Source organism: Homarus americanus, unplaced genomic scaffold, assembly GCF_018991925.1.
Source record: "Homarus americanus isolate GMGI-L3 unplaced genomic scaffold, GMGI_Hamer_2.0 scaffold32583, whole genome shotgun sequence".
Lineage (NCBI taxonomy): Eukaryota > Metazoa > Arthropoda > Malacostraca > Decapoda > Nephropidae > Homarus > Homarus americanus.
In genome coordinates this window covers 21,157,934-21,185,670 of record NW_024713129.1, presented here as the reverse complement: position 1 = coordinate 21,185,670, position 27,737 = coordinate 21,157,934, and the positions used below count along the sequence as shown (strand labels likewise).

General features: G+C 45.3%; 1 protein-coding gene across 4 annotated transcripts in view; it reads left to right on the top strand.

Moving 5' to 3' along the window:
- The window catches only part of LOC121869202 (plasma membrane ascorbate-dependent reductase CYBRD1-like), a 118,066-nt gene that overhangs the window by 65,229 nt on the left and 25,100 nt on the right, over window positions 1-27,737 (top strand). For 2 of the 4 annotated variants that reach the window (XM_042370451.1, XM_042370443.1), the window contains exon 2: window positions 2,929-3,001. The exons of the other annotated variants lie outside the window; for them this stretch is intronic. In XM_042370451.1, the coding sequence (XP_042226385.1) occupies window positions 2,952-3,001 (50 nt within the window). In that variant the 5' untranslated portion in view covers window positions 2,929-2,951. The remainder of the gene's footprint in view (window positions 1-2,928; window positions 3,002-27,737) is intronic. 4 annotated transcript variants of the gene reach the window in all.

Genomic DNA, 27,737 nt, shown 5'->3' with positions numbered 1-27,737 from the left:
TTAGAGCGGCTCTTAAGAGTTCAATTTCCCAGCAAAAATTAATGGGAAGTTCCCAGAAAGATTACAGGAGCCTTATGCTGAATCGGTTGAATTTCACCGAGAGAGAGATTACTTAAAGCTGAATTTGCTCTAGTGCAATTAACATTTAACAAATAACCGTGGTGTATGGGGCAAAATACCGAAGAACCACTTTCCCTGAACGGCCATGGGCGACCCCAGGAGGTGGGCGACCCCAGGCAAGTTTCCCTCCTAGGAACAAACACGTCTCTAGCCTCGGTCAACTGAGCCGACTGTTAGTTACGTGCTACAATAGGCGCCTGTTACTTCACTCACCAGCAGCCTCAGTACTTTATGTATATCTTAGTAATATCTTAACAAAACTGAGAGCGTTGACCAGGTTTTCATTCAGTCGTGTAAGAGAAAGTTTGTGGTCATCTTGCAGTTTAAGCCATCTGAACCGGACAGCATCACAGGCACCAGGAAGTTAGTGTGGACACAAGCAGGAGGTGGGCTGTTCCACATGACCCGCCAGCACTCTGGCCCACTGGAAAAGCTATTCACCTACATTTATGTGTGTGGGGCGCGGCAGCCGAGTAAATATAGCGCTCGCCTCTTGCCCTAAGGATCGCTGTTTCGCGAACAGGGACCCTCCTCAGTCCACCCAGCTACAAAAGGGTGCCTATCTTTATAGCTGGGGAAGTGAAGGCAGGCGAGTGTAGTACCGGCCACACTGTCTCCTTGTGTACCGAAAAAGACTTAGTATACTGTACAGTGTGTTGTGCCCACACCGTCCCTATTGGACCGCCAGGCGGATGGGTCCCACGTTCACGTACAGTACATCAGGAGCCACAGATGGAATAGGTATAAGCTGTAGTTCCCCATGTGAGATTAGAAGTTACCCAGAGAGCTGCCCAATGACTGAGTCAACATCAACTTCCTGGTGTTTTGTGATCATGTCCAGCCATTTTTAGTACAGTGTTTAAGTAGTGAGGAGCCTAAATTGCCTTTACACTTTTGAGGCAGGAGACAACCCCAGACGAAGTAATACCGCAGCTTCCTCTGACTCATCACTATCAAGGTCACACAGGACATGTTGGTGCTGCCAGTAGAAGCACGAGGGAGAGTTCTGTAGAGTCACACAGTAATTTGAGGAATTGTGTACATTACTGTAGAGCTGATGTAAGGATAGTTCATTTGGTAGGTACAGTACGTGGCCAAGGGGGAGGGGGGTGGGTGGGTCCTGTTACTTAGTTATTTCCAGAGAAATTTATTATTTTGACCAGAAGACGGTTAGGGTTGATGTGGAGAGGACCTTTGAATAATGTTAAGCTGGGGACGACTGTGAGAGTGAAGAACAAGAACACGCGGGGCGAGGATATGGTGCGGGGAGTGAAGGTGGAGGAGCATCGTGTATATATTTATAGTAATTAAAGTATTATTAAAGCTACAGCAGACAAGCTGAAAAATTACTTCATACATAAGATACAGTGTCTTGGGGAGGGGGTAATTTAACAAGGACTTTTAGCGAAGTTAGAGTACAAACTGGAAAACAGACAAGAAGTGTACACACACATTATCTAGAACTATTGATGATTTTTATAACAGGTGGAATGGGGTTGTTCTTGTAGCGACCAGTACGAGGTCGTATGGGCTGGATGCGATATTAGTGTACAGTAGAACAGCAATTTGTACAGAGGGAATCAATCACAGGTGGTAGAAGGTGGCGGTGGCAAGAATAGTTTAGCCGCTTTGTCTCATCCTCACTACTGTTGCTTACTACCACCTGAGGTCCCTCGTCCGCGAATTTCTCTATGGTGTATTAGGTTTACTATCAGAGACGAGAGTGAGGCCCTTGAGTGTTAAGATTAGTGATGTGAACAGGTCTAAGAGAGAGAGAGAGAGAGAGGGAGGGAGGGAGGGGGTTCATTATGGCATATAAAATTTTATGAGGGGTGCTGGTATGGGGTGGGTGAGACTGACCGCCGGTGATTTTGTGTTGGTTACAATAAGAGGAGGAATGTTGACTAGTGAGTGTGTGTTTGGGGGTGATAAATTGACGAGGTAATGTTTATTGTATGGTGGGATGATCTATGTCTGTGTGGTGATGGGGGTTGTTGTGGTGAGGATGGTGATGGGGGGGTGTGTGTGGGGTGATGGGGCCGGATGGGTGGTGTGTGTGATGATGGGGGCTGGTGGGTTATGTGTAATGATGGGGGCTGATGGATGATAAGAGTAGTGGGGAAAAGTGTGGAAGTTCTGGTGACAAACGACGCTTCACCCCCCCCCTCCCCATAGGTAATGTTGGGGTGAAACAAAAGGACAAACACTCAATGACTTGACGGCAAAATATAAAATCATTGTAATGGTAATTTATATCAACGTGACAATATAAGATACAATGGTTTTCAATGTTATAGTGAAATTATAAAATTAAGTGTTACAAAAATATTAATACTTGGACAATAAATGTCTTTTAGGTGGGAGTCAGCAGGGAGAGGGTCCTCGATACCGCCTCCACTTCTCTGATTATGGGGATTTGTGTCTAACCAATGTAAACACACTTAAATGACATAATGTTTAAGTCTTAACTGTCGTTCATTCACGTGAGTCAATCAAGGTGCTAATTCCAAACACCGTCGGATTGTCTTTACTAATCCTCCCTGATTATATATTTCTCCAGGACCACAGATTTGAACTTTAATCCTCCATTACTGCCACTACCTTCCCCTGGCCCTCAGTTTTGCCCATTAGTATTTCTGTCATATACTTCAATGTTATTTTTGTTGTACCTATCGTTGCCTTGGTTTAAACCCAGGAGAGAGAGAGAGAGAGTTTTTATAACATGTCAGGCGGATATTTCTTGTTGTGTAGTTAAGTCGTTCATTATAAGATGCAAATTAACTAATGCATAATTGATTCTCCCCGCAGGTGAGTCTTGTTGTGGTGACGTCATGGTGAGTTGCCGAGGTGTGGGGTCCTCCTCAGTCTCTCTCCTCCTCAGGTATTTACAAGTTACGTGGGTGATGGGTGGCGGCTCTGTGTCTGAACAGTACATCCAGGTTTTCATCTCTGGATTAACACAAGTTGGTGCTATGTCGAATTTCCTTGTAGGTTTTAACCCGCTGAGTAAGACGCCAACCTTCTTGAGTACAATTAATCCATTAAGATATCGTATCTCCTCCTGTATTGTACGATGACATAACCTCTTGAGTACAATGGTGTAATCTTCGAATACGTTGCCTTAACCCCATGAGGAAAATGACACTTTTATTCAATGGGCTAAAGTTATTGTCCCAGTAGGTGGCAGCAGAAAGACTCGCTTGTCTACTCAAAAGAACCCAAGTTAGGGCATAATATCATACATGTCTTCTCTTTATTTAATAAGACAAAGATATGACGAGTAAAGACCTGTAATGGTGCTCAGGTTGTTGTGTCTGGCTGGATCGTGGCGGCTGAAGTCTAGCGTAAAGAAACGTCACCCATACCAACTGATGTAGAATTTCTCTTGAAAATTTCTCTAAAGATTAAAACTTGTAAAAAAAGAAAAGAAAAAATGAGTGAATTTACAATTGACATTTAAAATAAAACTATCTAAATCTGTTTTCACTGGTCACTGTATTAAACAATTACCGGCTATATTTTAATTTTTAAAAAGAAAAAAAAATAATATTATATGCTACAACCTATATTACAGTAATTTTTGTGGAAACTTGATGACATATTTGTAAGAAAATTCAATATAATGATATACAGCCTGTCATGAAATTATATACAGTGTTACAATGAGGGAGGTGAGCTGTCACTGTCAGAGAAACTCCATTATTATTTTTTCTTCGCTTTACTACTTTCTTCACACTCATTACAGTGTAACTTTCTCTGCCAATGTTGTTATAATAGTTTTATGAATGACAGGTTGTTGTGTAAATGATGCTAATAATAAACTCTGGCCCAGGAGAATGTCAGTGATTAATACGAAGAATGTAAGAGTATTATTAATTTTTCCAAAACACACACACTCTCTCTCTCTCTCTCTCTCTCTCTCTCTCTCTCTCTCTCTCTCTCTCTCTCTCTCTCTCATATTTAAGAAAATTACTTCTACTAAATAATAATAATGATAATAATAATAATAATAATAATAATAATAATAATAATAATAGTAGTTACACACATGTACACGTCATCTTGGTGAGCGTCTGCCATATTATTGCTCTCTGTCTCCTGCGTTACACAAAAAGAAACCAAACTTATCCTTTAACTTAACCTAACCTCCCCCAAGGCAGAGTAAGGGTGGTTAATCTTCAGTTGAAATAACCTGAGGTGTCTATATCTGATGTTCTTTAAACTATAATAAACACTAGATAACTATTTTTAAGTCTGTGATATTATTAAACGGAGGAGATGGTGGCAGCCAAATAGAGAGGAATGTTGTATGTGGTTGGTGGGACTGTCTCTGAGGTAGTAGTGTCTGGCGGGACCCGGAAGGCTGTGTGTGGGTGGGTGGTTGGCTGGCTGGTGTGGCGCACTGCTGAGATCATACCGTGCGGAAAATGTTCTTGGTATGCGCAGTTCGATCAAAACATCATTGAAAACATGAGGCGTACTGAGATTACCCCTCTGAATAAAAGATTAGGTTAGGGATTGGTTTAGTTAGATTTTTATTGAACTGTGTGTACCCAGAACATTTTCAGCGCGGTACAATCTCACAGCGCGTGTCACCTGGGAAATGCTGGAGAGGTGCTGGAGGAGGTAGAGGCTGGCTATGCGGTTGAGGGTGGTGGGCGGGGTTAAGGGTGAAGGTGGGCGGAATAGACCGTTGAGGGTGGTGGTGATAGTGGGTGGGGATGGTGGTCTTGGGAGGGGTTGAAGGTGGTGTTAGGTGGGGCAGGTGATAGTTTGGTAATAATGGGAGGATATAACTATTATAGGAGGTCCTGCCTTAGCACAGTCCCCTACCACTTGTGTTATAACTTGCCAACAACAACAAGGAGGCATCATGCAACAACAACAACAAGTAGGCATCAGTACAACAACAACAGTATATGAGAACAGAGTTAAATACAGTGGTTTTGTGGGAGACGCAACAGACACCTGCTGGCACGGTGGTAGACTGTGGGTGCCAGGGCAGATTGTGTGGTATGGTAGGTGGAGTGAAACAGGTGGTGATAGGAAACAGTGTGGGTGGAACAGGTGGTGTAATGGTGGAACAGGTAGGGTGGAACAGGTGGTGGTGATGGTGGAACAGGTGGTGGGTAAAGTGATGATGGAAACAGGTGGTATGTGAAACAGGTGTGGGAACAGGTGGTGGTGATGGTGAACAGGTGGTGGTAGTGGAACAGGTGTGTTAGTGAACAGGTGGTGGTGGAACAGGTGGTGGTAATGGTGGAACAGGTGGTGGTGTGAGGTGATGGTAGGTGGGTGATGTGGTGGAACAGGTGGTGGTGATGGTGGAACAGGTGGTGGTGATGGGAACAGGTGGGTGGTGATGGTGGTGGAACAGGTGGTGTGGTGGAACAGGTGATGGTGGAACAGGTGGTGGTGATGGGAACAGGTGGTGGTGATGGTGAAACAGGTGGTGGTGGAACAGGTGGTGATGGTGGAACAGGTGGTGGTGGAAACAGGTGGTGGTGTGATGGTGGAACAGTGGGTGATGGTGGAACAGGTGGTGGTGATGGTGGAACAGGTGGTGGATGGTGGAACAGGTGGTGTGGAACAGGTGGGGATGGTGGAACAGGTATGGAACAGGTGGTGGTGATAGTGAAACAGGTGGTGGTAACGGTGGTGGTGATGGTGGAACAGGTGGTGGTGGAACAGGTGGTAGGATGGTGGAGGTGGTGGTGATGGTAACAGGTGGGTGGTGATGATGGAACAGGTGGTGTATGGTGAAACAGGTGGTGGTGGAACAGTGTGATGTTGGAACAGGTGGTGGTGATGGTGGAACAGGTGGTGGTATTGTGGAAACAGGTGGTGGTAATGGTGGAACAGGTGGTAGGAATGGACGGACGAAGGAGGAAAGGAGGGAGAGGTCAGAGGAGGAAAGTCGTATTGAGAGGGAGAGAGGTCAGGAGGGAAGGTGATGGTAATGCTCTCCTCCTCCAGCTAGTGAGAGCGAGCGACGTTTGGGTTGGTTTAAAATAGCTATTGCGGTTTATTGATTATATTATCATTTGCTGGAGGTCGGAGGAGGAGAGGTGGAGGTGGTGGGGAGGTAGAGGGCGGAGACGGAGGAGGATGGGGTGGGAGGAGGTGAGGAGGTGAGAGGAGGTAGTAGAGGAGGCAGCCTTGTCCTCCCATTCTACACCACCACACACATCCCTGCCTAACTCCCCCGCCACACACCCCCTACCCACACACCCTCCCACCCCCCCCACACACCCCACCCACACACCCTCCCCACCCACACACCCCCACCCACACACCCTCCCACACCCCAGCACATCAACCCCCCCCACCACACACCCCACACCTCACACCCCACACCCACACCCCCATACACCCCACCCACACCCCATACCCACACACCCATACCCACACACCCTCCCCACCCACACAATCTCCCCAGCTACACACCCCACCACACACCCCACCACACACCCTCCTAGCTACACACCCCCACCCACACCCCCACCCACACACCCCCTACCCACACCCCCACACATCCCCCCCACACACCCCACCCACACACCCTCCCACCCACACACCCTCCCACAACCCCACCTGCACACACCCACACCCCCACACCAACTCCCACCCCACACCCTCCCACACCACACACCCCTCCTACCCACACACCCCAACCAACACCCCACCCACACCCCCACCCACACCCCCACCCACACACCCTCCCACCCACACACCCTGCATACACACCCCCACCTGCACACCCTCCTACCCACACACCCCACACCCACACACCCCTCCCCACCCAAACACCCCACCCACACACCCCCCACCCCACCCACTAACAACCCCCACCCACACACCCCACCCACACACCCCACCCACACACAACCCCACCCACACAACCACACACCCCACCCAACCCACACACCCCACCCACACACCCTCCCACCCACACAACCCCACCCACACACCCCTACTCACACACCCTCCCTACCTACACACCTCCACACACTACCCCCCCACCCACACACCCACACCCCACCACACAGCACACACCCTCCACACACCCCTACCCGCACACCCCCACCCACACCCCACCCACACACCCCCACCCACAACCCCACCCACACACCCTCCTACCCACACACACCCCACCCACACACCCCACCCACACACACCCCTACCACACAGCACACCCCTCTACACACCCCCCACTGCACACCCCCCTACCTATACACCCCCACCCACACACCCCCATACCCACACACCTCCTACCCACACACACACCCTCCTGGCTACACACCCCTACCTGCACACCCCCTACCCACACAACCTACCCACACACCCTCCCACCTACACCAATGCTCCTCAGTGACACTCTTGTCTTCTGATGAATATTTCGGTGTAACTACGATAACCCTTGAGTACGATGACATTAACCCTGAGTACGATGACATTAACCCTTGAGTACGATACAACCCCTAAAGTACGATAACATTAACCCCCTTAAGTACGATGACATTAACCCCTTGAGTACGATGACATTAACCCCTTGAGTACGATGACATTAACCCCTTGAGTACGATAACATTAACCCCTTGAGTACGATGACATTAACCCCTTGAGTACGATGACATTAACCCCTTGAGTACGATAACCTTAAGTCTGGTGCAGAAATTATGATGAGAGGCAGCGTTGTCTGAAGAAGAGTTTGGTAATAAAAGGTTTTGATGCAGCTAAGAATTTTATGTGATGGGGAATGAAAAAATAAATATTATTAATATACTTCCCTCGATACGCCATATACCCGCTTTCTTCACTATATTCTAAGGTAGAATTAGTTAAGCCATCTGGTTTAGGGTAGTCACGTTGGCCTGTGAGAAGAGTCTGTGAGATGGGTTAATATGCCTCGTGTGATGGATTTTTTCTTATAAGGTTACCTCAACTCTCATCCGGTAACCTACTGTATTGAGGTCGTCTCTCTCTCTCTCTCTCTCTCTCTCTCTCTCTCTCTCTCTCTCTCTCTCTCTCTCTCTCTCTCTCTCTCTCTCTCTCTCTCTCTCTCTCTCTCTCTCTCCGTAAGTTAAGGATAATGGTAATATAGATGACAGGTTTTATCAGAGGTGTACAGAACTGTAACCTGTTGTTCCTAGTGTGGAGGTGGGTGGTGGGTGGTGGGGTGAAGAAGGTGGGTGGTAGTGTGAGGTAGGTGGGTGGTGGTATGAGGGAGGTGGGTGGTGGCGTTAGGTAGGTGGGTGATGGTACGAGGGAGGTGGGTGGTGGTTTGAGGGAGGTGGGTGGTGGCGTGAGGTAGGTGGATGGTGGTATGAGGTAGGTGGATGGTGGTATGAGATAGGTGGGTGGTGAGGTGAGATAGGTGGGTGGTGGGGTGAGGTAGGTGGGTGGTGGTGTAAAGTAGGTGGGTGGTAGCGAGGGGCAGGTAAGTGAGTGGTGTTCGTCTGACCTTCACCTGCGCCACACTCAGGAGGGACAAGTGGGCAACATTTTTTTGTGAGTACCAACACTACGTCAGACCCACAAAGAGTACGTGCTTCTAGTGGAAGGGTCTGATGGAGGAGAACTTGTTTTTATTTTTACTGAACGAGAATATATGAAAGGAAAGGAAATGATTGAAGAGAAACAAAATATATAAAGTCTTAGGTATTTGTAACTGCAGTTCGTCACCGCTTGCCACCTTTATGTAACAGTAGTTAGTCGCCTTTTGATTATCTGTGGTTTGTCAGGTAATCCCGCATGCTATTCACCTATGATCTGGATAATTGGTAACCCGCTAGTTCACTGTAATGTATTCGTGTGGTGAAGACTTGTATATACTTTAGTTTGTTATCTTCATCTCCGTCACACTTATAATTCTTATAGTTTTAGTTGGAGTTACTTATAATCTCAGTTTGTAGTTTCAGAGTACTTCACACAAACACTATATGGCTTTCTTGTTTATTTACCCAAAATATATGGACACTATGTTGTAATAATAACGAATTAACCGATGATAGGCAACTATACTTTTACGAGAGAATATAGGAGGTACTTTACAGGGCTCCTTTAACACTTGAGGTCGCGTGAGAGAGATACCTAGGGCTGGGGAAATCAGAGGTGCGTGGAGGCCAGAGGAATGTCATCTGGCGTGAGGAGGAAGTGGTAAGGTATACAAAGTTGTCGTTTATCTATTAACTCGAGTAGTGGTGTAAGTTATACAATTAATACACGTAAATAGCCCATATTTACGTAAGCACTGCTGTCTATATGTTCACTGAGGCTATTGGATGTTAATAGGCGAAAATACAAATAAGTTGAAATAATTACAGCTCTATATTAATGGTAAGAGGGAGTAAATGCTTTAAAATTTATCAAGGTATGAATGGTTGGTTAATGTAGGTTAGACATCAATATCAATCGTCTCTATCTTTGACTTCCCATTTCTATATTTTTTTCTCTGTTCTTTGTCTTCTCCTTCACTGCTGCATATGTTAGTTCCAAGTTTACTTCATCTTACAACTTATTCCTTGGTCGATCTCTTGGTCTCTCTCCGTCCATTTCCATTCGTCTCTATAGGACATTCAGTAAGAGCTTCTCTCCTCTCACACATAAACAGTCCAGTTCTTCTCTTTTCTCGTCATCACACTTACACTGCTCCTTCTTTCTCCAACCTTCCTCAGAATACTTCCATTTATCATCCTGTCCACGTAACCAACCTTCTTTATTCTCCTTCCTACACGCATTTCAAACACTGACAGGTGTATTCACAAATCTCTTCTTCATGTCACTATTTGTCTTAATCGTCAGAAGCTCTTTGTTATGATGGTGATCGACTCTGTCTCACATCTTCCGTCCTCTGTGATACACGCTCCCGATTATACAGGGAATCAGAAGACATCCTCCCCCAGTTTTGTGTGATGGCCTCTCCCAACCTTATCCAAGAAGAAACGTTATAGGTTCGACTTCAATTGAGCTACAGCAATCAGGGTGAGAGTATGGTGTATTCACAGGCTGAACGTGTGTTATTTACCGAACATTATTTTGCATTCCAAATCGTTTGTGGCTGTGTGTGAAGCATTAACTAGCTTATCCTGAGATACAAGTGCTAAATAAAACAACAATACACCGAGTGGTAAAACAATTTCATGATACAGGAAGTGTGATTGTTTGGGTGACTTGTCCCACGACCCCTCGACCACAAGGCCTCCTTTCCTAGATATTATCTACTTGATCTTCTTTCTCAGTACAGTGTGATCTTAATGCCTCACTCATTCATACTGTCACTGAGCTTCTGTAGTCTTCTATCTGTATATTTAGGGCAACCTCTTCTAACCTCTGTCCTCCCACTGCTTCCATTACTTCAACTCTCATCATCTCAGCACAAATAAAACAGTTTGGTCGACAACACGCATCTTTATCGTGTTTTCCTCTCGTCGCTGCTGCCTCAGAAGCTCCAGCTTCATCCCCAATTACCGGTTTTGGGGCCATGTACTGCACAAGTTGGGATCAGTGTTGTGTTCCTCCAGTTCACTCCAATATTCTTCAAGGTCTCCATCAATTTCATTCAGTTTAATGTGGTGAATGACTTCTTTAAGTCCACAAAACAGACAAAAAATTTTACCACCTTAGGTTCCTTTCTCACAACACCTCACGTTCCTTGACCACTTTCTGAATCCAAGCTGAATCCTGGTGATTAAAGCTTTCATATGTCTCCATTCTTCTTGTCAACTCCTACAGCAAGCTTATACTTGTGTGTGGGATCATTCTCACCGTACAATGGCCCTCACCGTCAACAGCGTTGTTTTCCTCTACAACATCCCCACACAAACTTATTTCTGCCATGTCCCATTTAAACAATTTATTATTAACTACTTGGTGCAGTTTTTTCCCCGTGAAAATTGAATCTGCCTTAAATAAATATGAAGTAGATGAGTGATTGTGGCATAAACAGCAGTTAAGACAAGGCCAAAGTAGATGTACCAGTTTTGTTGGTACCACATTGAAGGTCTTCTGGTAACACTAGTGTTACTGATACCACACTTTGGCTACCAGTGCTCTTGGCCAGGAATTCTTAATCTTTTTTGCTCCATTTACCCCCAAGGTTCGACATGACCAGCCATTTACCCTCACCCCTTGAGCTATAAAATTATCGACTGGTCGATGTAATTTTAGCAAAAACAAAAGCACAGCATTGATGATCGTAGTATTGTGCAATAATAAACTGTGGTCAACGAGAGAAGAATATGTTATTAAACTGTCCATCAATATTATACACATTTAAGATACCAGTTATTTTATATATCTGATCAACTGATTTTCTAGGTAAAAACATAACAAATCGTGCTATTTTGACCCTTAGGCTTTACTGTCTGCCTTTCCACTCCTCATCCCCTTATCCGTTGCTCTTAACTCATTTCTAAGTAGATCCAACATTTACTTTTGACTCAAGTCGAAAGTCTCCCACTACTGGTTTTTCCGCCTTGTCATATAGCTGCTCAGTGTACCTCTTCCACCTGCCAGTGATTACTAAGAAGATGACATTGATATATAAAAGGAAGTTTGTGTGATATGTGGTTTGAGGTGAGCGGCTGGAGAGGATTGACGGCTTCAAACACACATGAAGTATTTTTAGCGAGGATGGTTGACTTAATGCCGAGATGCGGGAGAGTGTGTTGAAAGGGAGGCAAGTGGCTGGTGCTCAGAGGAAGACTGTGAGGGTTTGTTGGTCCAAGCAGGTGTAGGTCGCCTTTGATGAATGGGAAGATGACTTTCTGTAAAATAGAACGGGAAGAATGCACACTGTGTCCTGTATGAGATTTGTAGAGAATTTGTTCTGGAATATGATCTGTACACAAAGCAAAAAAATGAATTTTAAGGAGACGCTACAGGGAGGGTTAGGTTAGATTAGGTTAGGATGCGTAACAGGTAAAATAAGCTGGGACGAATCATCAGGTAATCAGGAAAGGTATTGTAAATGTGTAAAATTGAATAATATGATATGGAATAACAATAAATGTGTGTAGAGATATTACGACGTTAGTGTTTTAAGGGACGGTAAGGTTAGCGTATGTGTTTATTGACGATTATTACTGCGCCATACTTACTGTAGTGTGTTTTACGATGGTGAAGAGTTAACGAGACTGTATGCCAAGAATGAAAGAAAATCGTGACCTCTGGGATCTTAAAGTTGGCGTCACTATTGAGCTCATCTCCCACCCTTGGGCCGGCCTCCAGGTCAGCATTACCTACCCACAACAACAATGCATTCTTGTCTGTGATGCGCTTATGTTTACTGAGGAATGTTGTTTGTTAGTATTAAGTTAATGTGTTTGCTGTTGGTCTTTAATTAGGTTCAGATATACTGTATAGGGGCATCGTGCCTTCTGAATGATAATTAACAATCACGGAAAAAAACTTACGAAGAATCCGGATGCAAGAACGAACGACCTTGATGCTCCTGACATTACCAATTGTCTTCCCAGGCAATCATCTCCTTGTTCGCTCCCACACCTTGTCTAATACACACACCACCTGTTGCATACATACATATACGACTTTAGCCACACACACACACACAGTATCACCAGTGGAGAGTTGCTGGTTGGGAGGGGGATTACTCTTAACACAGTCCTCGGTTTTCACACACTTTGTAATAATTCCCCATTATTCTCAGTTTTCAATGAAGTGGTTAGGTTAGGTTAGATGGGTGTAGCGTGGGTTAGGTTAGGTTAGATGGGTGTAGCGTGGGTTAGGTTAGGTTAGATGGGTGTAGCGTGGGTTAGGTTAGGTTAGATGGGTGTAGCGTGGGTTAGGTTAGGTTGGGGTATATGGGTCTCCATTTGCCACACCCACTTGCTGTCACCATCTATACCATCACCACATGATACGATACTGTCACCAGATATAAACACCACAGAAATACCCCCCATAACCACTACCACACCCGCATCATTAACACCATCACCACTAATCAATCACGCGACCACATCATTAATACGACCACATCATTAATACGACCACATCATTCATACGACCACATTATGCACGTCACCCAGTCCATCTACATGTCTCTATAACATACATCACTCACCCCTCTCATACCAACCACATACCTGCACCACCAACACTCACGCCCACATCACCAATACTCACACCCACACCACCAACACTCACACCCACACCACCAACACTCACGCCCACACCACCAACACTCACGCCCACATCACCAACACTCACGCCCGCACCACCAACACTCACGCCCACACCCGTTCAACACTCACGCCCACACCAACACCCACGCCCACACCACCAACACCACACCAACACTCACTCCCCACACCACCAACACCACACCCACACCATCAACACTCACGCCCACACCATCAACACTCACGCCCACACCATCAACACCACGCCCACACCACCAACACTCACGCCCACACCACCAACACTCACGCCCACACCAGTTCAACACTCACGCCCACACCACCCACTCAACACTCACTCCCACACCATCAACACTCACGCCCACATCACCAACACTCACGCCCACACCACCAACACTCACACCCACACCACCAACACTCACGCCCACACCACCAACACTCACGCCCACACCACCAACACTCACACCCACGCCACCAACACTCACACCCACACCACCAACACTCACACCCACACCACCAACACTCACGCCCACACCATCAACACACGCCTACACACGCTTGTCAGGGAGCCGTGCACTTGCCTGGTGGGGGACGCCCTCTGGGGCAGCCTCTTCTCTACTCTCAGTGTTCAAGGTGATGAGAAGTTCCCGTCGTGATCTGCAGGTAAATGACTGTTGGGTTGTGTGATACAGGTATTTGACTTGTGTAGTGTGATTTTTTATCTTTGTTTTCTTGTTACGCTTTAAACTTATTGTCAAGGATGTAATATGTTACCTTTGATATTGTTTTGTGTAAAGGTGTTTAGGTTATAATCTTACATGTGGAATAAAGATAAAATGAACGCTGCCCAACACCCACGACTTAGGCAAAGTGATATTTTTTTTTTTGTCTGGTCTCAGTATTATAAAACCCAAGTAAATATTTAATTATTTCCCTAAATAGACCCCAAATTAGGCATCACTGCACACATTTGTAAACCAGACAGCTGAATCTCTCACAAGAACATGGGAAGATACAGTAATTCATTCACGAAATCATCCCCCTTCCCCGCCAACGTCACGAACTGTTAACAATTTTATGAAACTACGTACAGTTTCAACACTCGAAAGTTCATTAAATATATATATTATAATATATAGTAGAAGTGATGCGTGAGGGTGGTGGAGAGGGCACCGGATAAATGAGTGAGGATGGTAGAGGGGATGTAAGGCGATGCCTTGTACCTCCATGTGAAGTGCCTTACTGTTCTTAGGCTGACGTACTTCCTGAGGAGCGCCCCGTCCTTCAACAGAGACAAATTAAGGGACTGTGATGACTACGTAAAAGCCTTGATCGCAAAAGTAAACCTCCCTGAAGGACTCTCAGTCACCTGGGTGGAATGGTATCGGCAAAGTCTCCTAAATCGCATTAGTGACATAACTATCGTCCTGCGTAACTTCCAATCACCTGGCAGAGAAAAAAATTCCCATAAAGCATCCGAACTGCTGCAGGAGCCAACAATCCAAGCTTTATCGATGCAACCGCAAGATTGTCTCAAACACCTCAAGAGAGCAACACCTGGTTTAGTGATGACTCGCCTTCAAGTGGTGTGTCCTCTTCTGTTACGGATTTTCTATTTCCCGTCCTGTGAGTAGCTTTTCGACTGTCCTCACCCACACTGTACATGAGTGTCTCTGTGATAATGAGTGGGCAGACCAACTGCGGGGCCTTTTGGGGATGGCAAATAATGGACAATGAAGTTAAGAACAGCGCCTGCTGCCCAGCACAGAGGGAACTACATTTAAACAGAACCAATAGCAGGCTCCTGTAGGTGACCACATTAATGACCTGGAGGAATAACAGACAGCTTGTGTGGGACTACACATATGCTTCCACTGTGGCACCTACCTAATGTGGCCAGGGCAGGAAGAGAGGCAGGCCTCAGGAAAACACAAGAGGGTGTCAAGTATGGAATATTAGTGTTGTCTCGATAGGGTCAGAGATTCCTGGTCTTGGGGCAAGAGAGCTTTGGAGTTCCTAATTGAATTGGGCTTCAACTTCACTGAAGCCACCAGACACTTCAGTGCTTCCATCTCCATGTTTCAGTGCCTCAGCATACGCCAAGACTGGGACTGTCTGCTGTATATTTGGATTGTGTCCCTTACCCGAGGACTATCGAGTTCAAGGGAGTCTTTACAATATGAAACTTTAGTGTTAAAGGTATTTCCTAGTATGTCCTGGGGATATATATATATATATATATATATATATATATATATATATATATATATATATATATATATATATATATATATATATATATATGTGTGTGTGTGTGTGTGTGTGTGTGTGTGTGTGCACGGTAGCAGTTAATATATATATACCGTTAAGTTTAAGCACCGCAGAAGGTGAACGCATTTTAAAAGGAAGGATCGCCGTCATCGTCAGCAGCACAGTGTGATCGTGCTCGTCCAGGGAACGCTGCAGCATTTACCAGAGCAGCTAGTGTGTGGAGGAGCGGTCTTGGGTGCAGTTTTTTTGGTGCCTCCCTGTCTGTATATCAGTTCAGGGTGGTGTTACCGCTGTGACGTTCCGTTAGTTCAAGGTCGATGATGTGTGAAGAGGTAGACGCTAAGGAGTTGCCTGTTACACTGAGCTCATAACAGATATTTGTAAACGGTACTGACAAGCCAATCCCCGTTACGGCTGTTATTGTTATACCTTAAGTTAGATTTACCATCACTTAAATTCTGAATCAATATTTGTACAGAAGTTCCCCCTTTGTGTCCTCTGACGTCCACTTATTCCAACAATGATCTTGATGACAACTGCTTCATTTTAGTATTCTCTTACATGATCACCAGTGTACCCCGGGAGGAGTATTTGTACGACTTATTTCTTGCTGGCTGCACCGTCACAATCCTGCTGGTGGAGGCGGCAGGGGAGTGGACCACCAAGGCGGGTAACTCGTCGGTCCACTGCCTGAAAAATTCAACATGAATCCAAGTCCCTTATGTTACGCTCACATTAACATAACGGCAGTAGTGATGCGGCCTCCGTACCAGTCAATGGTGTTTCCTGAAGGTGAAGGAATGTTCTTCCCTCCTGACGGTGATGCCATAGTGTCCTTCCTTCCTAATGGTGGTGACGGTGTGTCCTTCCTTCCTGACGGAGGTGATGGCGAGTCCTCCCCTCCTGACGGTGTGTCCTTCCCTTCTAACCTTGGTGACGGTATGTCCTCCCCTCCTGACGGTGCGGTGGTGGTGTGACGCATAAGGGTGTGTCTCAGGGTCTCTCAGGGCAGCAGCTGATACGGAAGTGTTCACCAAGAAAGTAAATGTGAGACTTTTTCACAGGTAAACACTAGTTCTCACGACTGTTAACTCTCATTAGTTACTCGAACACATGATGCAGCACATACTCAGACATGCAGGGTATCTATCTATTGTTTTTCATCTCACACACAGCCAGACACTGCTGTACACTCGTCCTCCAACCCCACGCCGTCTCCAGGTATCTCAAAAAGTGCTCACCCGTGTGTTCAAGTGTTCTCACAAAGAAGACGTGTTTCCTTATCTAAAATTACAAATACTCTGTCTGTATCAACCCTGAAGGAGTGGCAGGACCTACTTTGGCTACCTTTTCCCCAAACGTGAGGGTCAGTTCACTTGTGACAGCCACCTTTCTTAAGCATCACCCGATTACAAGTCATTATAAAAAAGGAGACATGAAATACCTGTGTGATTTTTGCAGTTTGAAGTCCCAAATATTTCCATTAATTTTATTTTTTGTTCGAGTAAATTTTATAGAGGTAAAGCGTGGATCTATGAACTTTTGACATAGGGCTGGGAAGCTGTAACCCAGGGAGTGTAGGCTGCTTTGTTGTTTGCTGATTGTCTTAATACATTTTTATCACACTGAACCTATTTGAATTTGTCTCACTACCCAATCTCAAGGTTATCAAGAAATAACAACAATGACGAGAACAGGAAATATTCTTTAAACATAACAATGAAGCCTGGGGGTCTTTGTCGGTGAGCTGCGGTGACAGCTACCCTCACATCAGCTGTCTGCACAGTAATAGGTGACAGCAACCCTCACATCAGCTGTCTGCACAGTAATGGTGACAGCAACCCTCACATCACAACTGCCTGCACAGTAATAGTGACAGCTACCCTCACATCACAACTGCCTGCACAGTAATAGTGACAGCTACCCTCACATCAGCTGTCTGCACAGTAATAGGTGACAGCAACCCTCACATCAGCTGTCTGCACAGTAATAGTGACATTCACCTCACATCACAGCTGTCTGCACAGTAATAGTGACAGCTACCTCCTCACATCACAGCTGTCTGCACAGTAATAGGTGACAGCTACTCCTCAAATCACAGCTGTCTGCACAGTAATAGGTGACAGCTACCCACACATCACAACTGCCTGCACAGTAATAGTGACAGTAACAGTGACAGCAACCCTCACATCACAGCTGCCTGCACAGTAACAGTGACAGCAACCCTCACATCACAGCTGTCTGCACAGTAACAGTGACAGCAACCCTCACATCACAGCTGCCTGCACAGTAACAGTGACAGCAACCCTCACATCACAGCTGCCTGCACAGTAACAGTGACAGCAACCCTCGCATCACAGCTGCCTGCACAGTAACAGTGACAGCAACCCTCACATCACAGCTGCCTGCACAGTAACAGTGACAGCAACCCTCACATCACAGCTGCCTGCACAGTAACAGTGACAGCAACCCTCACATCACAGCTGCCTGCACAGTAACAGTGACAGCAACCCTCGCATCACAGCTGCCTGCACAACAAACATTAGTGAAGGACGTCCGTATTACACTATTTCCTCTATAAGATGACTCGTGACTCGAGGTGTTGTGTGGTAATCGTTTTACGGTGAATCTCATTAATTTAATGCTCATCATAAGACCCGGCGTTTATTCTAAGGTAATTCAGGCTGCGGTGTTCTTTTATCTGAACTGCTTTGTGTGTGTGTGTGTGTGTGTGTGTGTGTGTGTGTGTGTGTGAGACACTTAAGCTTGCTGCACACTTTTTTCCCAGGCTTGTCTGCGCATACAAGTCTGGGATAAGTCTCTGTGTGTGTAACAGGCTTCAAGGCCTTATGATTATAAAGAGATTAATCGTTTCGTAACTTTTGAATATTTATTATCCTGTTTTGATTAAATGGGTTTAAACGACACGATAATAATCATACTAATAGTTGACTAATAGTTATTTAAAGAAATCATTTATCCTTGCTTCACACGCACCTGCAGCCCGCCCCTGAACGACCGACTTTATCCCCACCTTGAAGTGAGACAAATGATGGTTCTTGACGTGTGTAGTGATGAATTACTCCTTGATAACACTTTCCATAACTGATGTCACATTTGCTGCAGACATTAAAGTTATGGCAGATACAGACTTACGCACTTTTATAAGAAGTCTTAGCCGTCATCATCCCCGCCCTGTTGTGTTTACAGACTGTACACGTAACAATGGGAGTTGGGGACTTTCATGTATGATATTGAGTTGAGTTAGAAATATTTTTTAAATATGTATTATGATTGTGTTAGTTAAAGTTTTGTTTTATTAGTATTAGTATATTATAATTATATTATTATGTTTGGCTGTTATGTTTTAGTTTGAAATATATTACTTTTGTTAATTATTTTTATTATATCTTTTATTCTTAGAGAGTTACAAATTGTGTTAAATATGCAATATTAGTGTTAAGTAATTGTCAAAGACGCTAATTTGACTCATTAGTTGATTACATTATTATAAATAAATTCTGTTATTAAATTATAAATTCGAAAGTTAATATATTTATTTTATTTTATTGATATTCACCTGTCATAAGTGTCAAGATATAAATAAGAAAATAATTGTTTCATAATAAAAAAAATAGCGTATTTACAACCATCTGTCAGGGCGAGGACGGATTTGGTCGAGTATAAAACGTTATTTTAGTCAAATTGTTCTCACGGGAAAATATTGAGTGTTATAATAACAGCGATATTTTTATCCCAACTGGACGTTTTGACATTTACAACTATTTGAGAACTATTAATGAACATAAAATAATGTTTTCGTGAAGTTTTATCGATAGAGAACACAAATAAGTCATTTCTGTGACGGTCACGGTAGCTGTCTCACGCACAATTGTAAGTGGACAGAGACTATTCAGGCCACTTAAATTCACATATGCCTGAGGGTAGTGAGGCAATGATGGCCTAGAAAGTATACATGATTATGGTGTTACAGCTGAGGTATATTTATGGAGGTTAATAGTGGTCACGTAAGTGTGTTAAGAGAGGAGGAGTTTGTCATGTCATGTTGCTGGTGTTGTCGCCCTGAGGTGCATGCTGGGAAGACAAACAATTGAAATTAAGAAAAAAAATAAAGAAAAAACTGATAATGGTAGTAGCAGTAATGGTGAAAAAACTATGAATAATTATAATTGTTCTTTCCATCCAGTAGTGTAAAGATATAGTACGGTAATAATAAAAACTAGACGTGTCCAGGTGACCAACTGACCACCGTGTCCCTCACACATGGCCTCGACATGAACACACACACACACACACCAGTATAATATAGTGTTTCAAACTCTAGAATCATAAGTGGAACCTCAAGGAATGCACCTCTGACTCTAAACTGAAACTCGATACATTTCTGGTAAGTTACTGAAGAGTATCGGAAAGGCACACAGCTGTACACGATATTAAAGAGGATCAAGAATAATAATCCAACTAGTTTTTTGCTGTATAGTCAAAAGAACGTTAATTCCAGGGTCAGAAGTCAAGGCCATTTGTGAAATCCTTTACTCTAAGATATATTTAATGGTGATGACAAGTTGACCGAGAACTTGACAGTCAAAGAGCAAACACAGTACAGCGTTCAAGGATGATTACAGTGTGTAGGCTGGAAGCGCGTGGGAAATATTTAGTAATAACCTATAAAGAAAAAGTATTACAACATTTGCCGCTCTGATATGAAACATTAATAATGACCAGAGAAAGAGAGTGAGGGCGTGAGGAACTGACGGAGGATATAACAAAGGGACAATGTGACCAATGACGCTCTGCCGCCACCCACTTAGGACTTCCTGTGAGAGGGTGCTGGGGAGGGGTGCAGGGTGGTGATGGTGATGGAGGGGGGGGGTCAGGAAACACGAGACAGGAAGGAATGAAACAATGATCAAACACATTTAAAGAGACGAGACAAGATGTGACAAAAATGTTGAAGTTGAATTAGAAGTTGAACATTTGGAAGAAGTCAAATAGACAAGGAAATGAGAGATATATACAACAAGGAAAAATGAAAGAGGGGAAGGAGAGAGAGAGAGAGAGAGAGAGAGAGAGAGAGAGAGAGAGAGAGAGAGAGTTAAATTGAGGAAGCAAAAGATTGGAGATAATCTAGGAAGTGAGTGAGTGGCCAGGGTGAGGCGGGGCGGGGCAGGCAACTCACTCACTATCTCATGCACAACATCCTGTTGTATGCACCACTATCACCACCACCACTATCATCACCACCACTATCACCACCACCACTATCACCACCACCACTATCATCACAACTACCACCACCATCATCATCATCATCATCATCATCATCATCATCATCATCATCATCACCACCACCACCACCACCACCACCACCACCACCACCACCACCACCACCACCACCACCACCACCACCACCATCATCATCATCATCATCATCATCATCATCATCATCATCATCATCATCACCACCACCACCACCACCTCACCCACCACCACACCACCACCATCACCACCACCACCACATCATCATCACCACCACCACCACCACCACCACCACCACCACCACCACCACCACCACCACACCATTATTTTGTCTCAACAGTGTCTTGAATTTTCCTTCGCGTCATTTACAGGTAATTGCTGTTTGTCACCCCGTCACTCCCCCCCTTCCTTCAGTCACCCTTCTCATAGCTGTAGTGTCAGTTGGGGTAACTCACATCATGTCACCACCGACAGTATTTATAACGTGTTATGATTCGTAACATTCAGGGGCTCTGGATTTCTTTTGATTTAGTTTCATATTAAATTATTATTGTAACCTGAATCGTGGATATAGTGTGTTGATGTTTTTTATTTCGTTGTTTTAAGTGACGAAATAAATAATCAAAAGTCAATTATGGTATTGTTTAAAGTCTGGAATTATATTGATTACGAATGACTCTACGCGCTGATGTTATAAGTGAAGAGAAATCGTGAGAGTGGACACTACAGTATGCATGAACTCTGAAATTCTTGTTAACTGTGGAACAAATGTATTATTTAGATTGGTTTTAAAGATAAGAAAAACAAATGAAGAAAGTTAAAGTTTAGTTCATTAAGTTATGTATAACTGCATCCAACGTCATGCTGAGGCCTTGGGAGAACAAAGATATTCACTATTTTATCAAGATGATCAATCAGTGATACACCACCCTCAGTCTTCAGCCCCCGAGGGAAGTTGCCATAACACGGGTCGACCAGTGATACAACACCCTCAGTCTTCAGGCCCCGAGGGAAGTTGCCATAACACGGGACGACCAGTGATACACCACCCTCAGTCTTCAGGCCCCGAGGGAAGTTGCATAACACGGGACGACCAGTGATACACCACCTCAGTCTTCAGGCCCCGAGGGAAGTTGCCATAACACAGGACGACCAGTGATACACCACCTCAGTCTTCAGGCCCCGAGAAGTTGCCATAACACGGGAACGCCATACACCACCCTCACAGGCCCGAAGGAAGTTGCAAACACAGGAACGACCAGTACCACCCCCTCAGTCTTTGGGCCCGAGGGAAGTTGCCATAACACGGGAACGACCAGTGATACACCACCTCCTTCAGGCCCAGGGAAGTTGCCGCCAGCACGGGACGACCAATGATACACCACCCTCAGTCTTCAGGCCCCGAGGGGAAGTTGCCATAACACGGGACGACCAGTGATACACCACCTCAGTCTTCAGGCCCCGGGGAAGTTGCCGCAACACGGGAACGACCAGTGATACACCACCTCAGTCTTCGGGCCCCAGGCACAGGAACGACCAGTTCAGTGGGCCCCAGGAACACGGGAACGACCGGTGATACCACCTCAGTGATCGGAACGACCCCCCCAGGGAAGTTGCCATGCACGGGACGGCAGTCTTCAGGCCCGAGGAAGTTGCCATAACACAGGAACGACCAGTGATACACCACCCTCAGTCTTCAGGCCCGAGGGAAGTTGTTGCATAACACAGGACGACCAGTGATACACCACCCTCAGTCTTCCAGGCCCGAGGGAATAACACGGGACGACCAGTCGCCACACCACACTCAGTCTTCCAGGCCCCGAGGGAAGTTGCCATAACACGGGACGACCAGTGATACACCACCCTCAGTTTCAGGCCCGAGAAGTTGCCATAACACGGGACGACCAATGATACACCACCCTCAGTCTTCAGGCCCCGAGGAAGTTGCCATAACACGGAACGACCGGTGATACACCACCCTCCAGTCTTCAGGCCCGGGAGTTGCCTGACACACGACCAGTGATACACCACCCTCAGTCTTCAGGCCCCGAGGGAATTGCGCAACACGGGACGACCAATGATACACCACCCCTTCAGGCCCGAAGTTGCCATAACACGGGACGACCAAGATACACCACCTTCCAGTTGCCATAACACAGGACGACCGATACACCACCCTTCGCCATAACACAGGACGACCAATGATACACCACCCTCAGTCTTCAGGCCCCGAGGGAAGTTGCCATAACACGGGACGACCAGCGATACACCACCCTCCTTTCAGGCCCCGAAGTTGCCGCAACACGGGACGACCAGTGATACACCACCCTCAGTTCAGGCCCCGAGGGGAAGTTGCCATAACACGACGACCAATGATACAGGCCCCAGTTGCCTCGGTTCAGGCCCCGAGGGAAGTTGCCATAACACGGGAACGACCAGTGATATACCACCTCAGTCTTTCGCCCGAGGAAGTTGCCATAACACGGGAACGACCAGTGATACGCCGCCCCAGTCTTCCAGGCCAACAGGAACCACGCGGTGATACTACCCTCGGTCTTCCCGCCGAGGAGTTGCCATGAACGACCAGTGATACGACCGCCACCCTCAGTCTTCTTCAGGATTGTTGCAGGAACGACCAGTGATAGTGATACCTCAGTCTTCTAACACGGGAACGCTGATGTCTTCAGAGGAAGTTGCCATAACACGGACCAGCTGTTTGTTTGTCTCTAAATTCCTCAAGATAACTTCAATGATTCAAGGACGGTGTTTATTTTCTGAACCCTCTTGACCCGTGTGTGTGTGTGTGTGTGTGTGTGTGTGTGTGTGTGTGTGTGTGTGTGTGTGTGTGTGTGTGTGTGTGTATCGATAATCAGATTTGAAACAACTTTTCTTGGGTGCATAATTTACTTATTGTGTGTGTGTGATGGACAGGCTACAAAGGCGAGAGGGGTTGTGGGTGAGAGGGGTTTTGAGTGGGAGCGGTTATGAGTGAGAGAGGTTGTGGGTGAGATGGTTTGTGGGCGAGAGGGGTTTTGAGTGGGAGGGGTTATGGGTGAGAGGGGTTGTGGGTGAGAGGGGTTGTGGGTGAGAGAGGTTGTGGGTGAGAGTTTTTTTAGTGAGATGGGTTTTTAGTGGGAGGGCTGTTGTTGGCTATGGAATTGAGAGTGGGACCAGGTGACTCAAGCTAAGGCTGTGAAAGGTGTTGAGTGATACATACATACATACATACATACATACATACATACATACATACATAGTGTAGATAAATAAATAAATGGAGTTTACTCAGAAGACAATTTTCATTTCATACAGTTTAGTTTTTTATTATTCATTCCGCGGGTTTTAGAAATAATAAAGACGATTTTTGAGATTACGTAAATTGCCGAGTGAATTAAAGCTTTGTCTCTATGTTAAAACGAGTGGAGAGAGAAGTTGTCAGCGGTAATGATCTCTCGTGTTCTATGGCGCAGTAAGCGAGATAGAGCTGTGTTGATGTGAGACACGTGAAGGGTAGCTACAGTTTAGTCTGCCTCATATATATTAGCCACGGTTCTTGTAAGGCCACGTAACACCTCCATCACCCAGCGGTCCACAACAAGTTCATATTTCATAATCCACTTCGAGTAAGTCTCCCTCAGCCACCCACTCTTACCTCCGATCCTGCAGCCTCGTCGTCCACATCATTTTCTTATCTCAACATATGCCTGACAGCGTGGCTCTTGGTACCCCTCACACAGCACAGCATCGGTAGGTGTGGAAGTCCTTGAATGTTCTGATTTATTATAATCAAAATATGGAAGACTTGTTTCCATATGTGGCATCCACTTGTGGTTGTGAGTCTTTATGGTGAGACAACCAGGACATAAAACTGAGAAATTGCTGAATGAATGAACAAATGGGGGAGGTGAGTGTCTGTCGGAGCTGCAAGGAGAGAGAGCGGCGCCATGATGTCTTAAAGTGTGAAGAATCACTTGATGGCACACAGTAAACACCTTACACTTTCTATACTTATATTTCAGTGTCACTCGAATACACACAGACTGTATATTTTCAAAGAAAGATTATAAAATCACAGAAGGAAGAAGTCTGTGTAAACCTACTGCAGCCTTACCTGTGGCTTATTATATTACCTGTACTGTACTGTGAGACTGAGGGTGTCCACATACCAAAGAGACTCTCCTTATTCCTAACCTAACCTAACCTACGCCACGCTTATATTGCATCGACTGATGAGTATCGTGAAAGTGCTTTGTGAAGGGTACGAATAATCTGTTCTAAACAAAAGATTTATCCCTGACAGAGGTGTGTCTGGTCAGATGGTCCGTGTTGGTGGCTGCGTCGTGGTCCCACAGTCTCAGGGTTTGATGAACAAAAGATCTCAAGATGGTGTGTACACAGTGACGTCACCACAGCGGACACTGCTCCCGCATCTTGGTGTTGGGGTTTGTGGCTGTGGTAAATGTGACGCTGCCACGCTGTGACGACTTCGTGACTAGCAGTGAGGGTGTGATGGTAGCGTGACGCTGTTTGATGTATACTTGTTTACGTCAGTGTCACTTATGTTACAATATGTGACAATATCGCGTGTGACCGGTTAGTATATTATAGTGGTGCGATATAAAAGTGAAGTAAGAAATATTGCTACGTTTAGCAGCACTTCGCCCATACATCTAAAGTCATTACCCAGTTAAGCGGTTACAACAGTCACTTTTCTGCTCTTCATATCCCGTATCCAACAGTTACATCACAGTGTAAGAGTCGGACACCGACACACAACAGTTACATGCTTGCCATCATCGAGACGCCCACCCTTGATGCAACACGAGGCGGCCCAGGGACCACCACACTGACGGGGCCGCACAGGAAGCGACCTCCGGCCCACCAACGCGATCGAGTTCTCGGATCGTGACACTGTTAATGCTGGTAGTGGAAGTAATCAGACTACAGTAGCTACCATAGTACGCATGACAACTCACCAGCCAGGCTCACTTGGTGATGTACTCGGGTCACCTCTCTCACCCAATGTCATAAGTGATGAAGTTTTATTTCACAAGTTTTGAATTCATTGTATCACTCGGTACCGAATACAGTATGAGAATAGTCATTAAAACACAAGTTAGAGGGTAAGTGTAGTGGCGGCTCCCACCTCAGTGACGTACTGGAGGCCCTGTCCCTCAGTACTCCCTCACTCTCTCCACCTTTATGCTTTAATGTAAATATTTATACGCAGTTAAACCCTTTACTCAACATTATGTAAAGGTGACACAGTACCCTGTAAGTAGATCCAAAGAACTACAGACAGTGGATTGTGTCTGACCCAAGTATGACCATTAATTTGAAGTGTGTATGGCGAGGCATGAGGCAGAGGACCTCTCCAAGTGTCGCGTAGTTACCACTAGTTTCTTGGCTGCTGGAAAAGTAATATCATACAGTAAGATAAAGAAAATACCATCTGCATTTTATTAAAAATATCAACACGTGTTTGTCGTGGCTTTGACCCAGGATAGAGTCAATCACATCACAACACACGTGGTGACGAGTGTATGATGCCTTTGACAACTAGGGCGCCATTGCATAAGTGTGTGTGTGTGTGTGTGTGTTCACTAGATGGGAGATGAGGCGTACACGGGCGTAAAGTTATCATCGTGAATGTTGTGGTTGCCCCTCGAATTCTTGCCATCAGGAAAAATGTTGTGTAGGACCATAGGATCTAGTGGAGGTTGTGTTTGACCCACCTGGCGGCGTCTTCACTGTCTTAATACTCCTGTTACATTCTCTTTAATATCTGTTAAGTAGATAATAAAATATGTATACAGTATGCAAAATTTTAAGCAAATGAAATGCTGTAGAAGAGCAGAGCTTTATTACCAATGGTATACCAGAGCATAAAATAAAATATTCACTGTGCAAAGTTTTTAAAATCAAGATGCAGTAACAACCCTTAAGCTTAATTAATCTTCTTGTTCTGATGATTGTAATAAAGCCGGTGATGGTAGGAGTGTGACCCAGACTAGCTATCTCACAGAGGCATCACCACCACCAACTCAAGCTAATTATCTCATAAAGGCGCCTCTGTGGGAGCCTTGCACCACGCACCCTCACGCACTGCACGGATTATTAACTGCTAATTACCCAACAGCCTCGTTGTACCGGGTCCCATTAGCAACGGATAATTCCTGGGACTATTATTAAACTGATTTAGAGGACGACAAGGCGGCTAGTCGTTTTGGCATTCCTTGTAGGTGTTGTTGTTGTGAGGATCAAGTCTCCCAGATAAACACTAGTCGGGGTGCACACGAGGGTCACACCACCATACACACATTATTTTTATCCGCGTTCACACGAGGACACACCACAACATTCACAGTTGTCACATGGGTGTACAGCGTCTGTACACTCACTCACTTGTACTCTTAACCAACCTCCAGTCCTCATTCGTTCACGGAGTCGATTTTTGGTTTTTACGAGAATTTCACCATCACCTTCTCAAGCTGCGGGGTTATGCTAGTCACGACAACTGTGCCTTTTAGCGGAAGTAAAAAAAAATACATCACTGTAGTCGTTATTGTTTCTGGGAGACATCATTTCGAGTAATACTTTCACACTCTCGACCTGGGTACATCCTTGACACACACACACCTTTCACCGACTGTTTCCCAAATTGACCTTCCTAGCCAGTACTGTAACCTAAATCTAACCTAACCTAAAAAAAAATCCACTAAAATCTGACGCTGAACGTATGAATAGGTAAGATTATATGGCAAAAACTAACTGGCAAATTTCATCATAATCTGGGTGAATGTTTTAGCTCCAGAATGATCGAATAATCTCTGTAGCCTTGACCAGTGACCTTGACCCTTCACACACTCTAGACAACATTGATTTATTTTATTCGATTCGTAT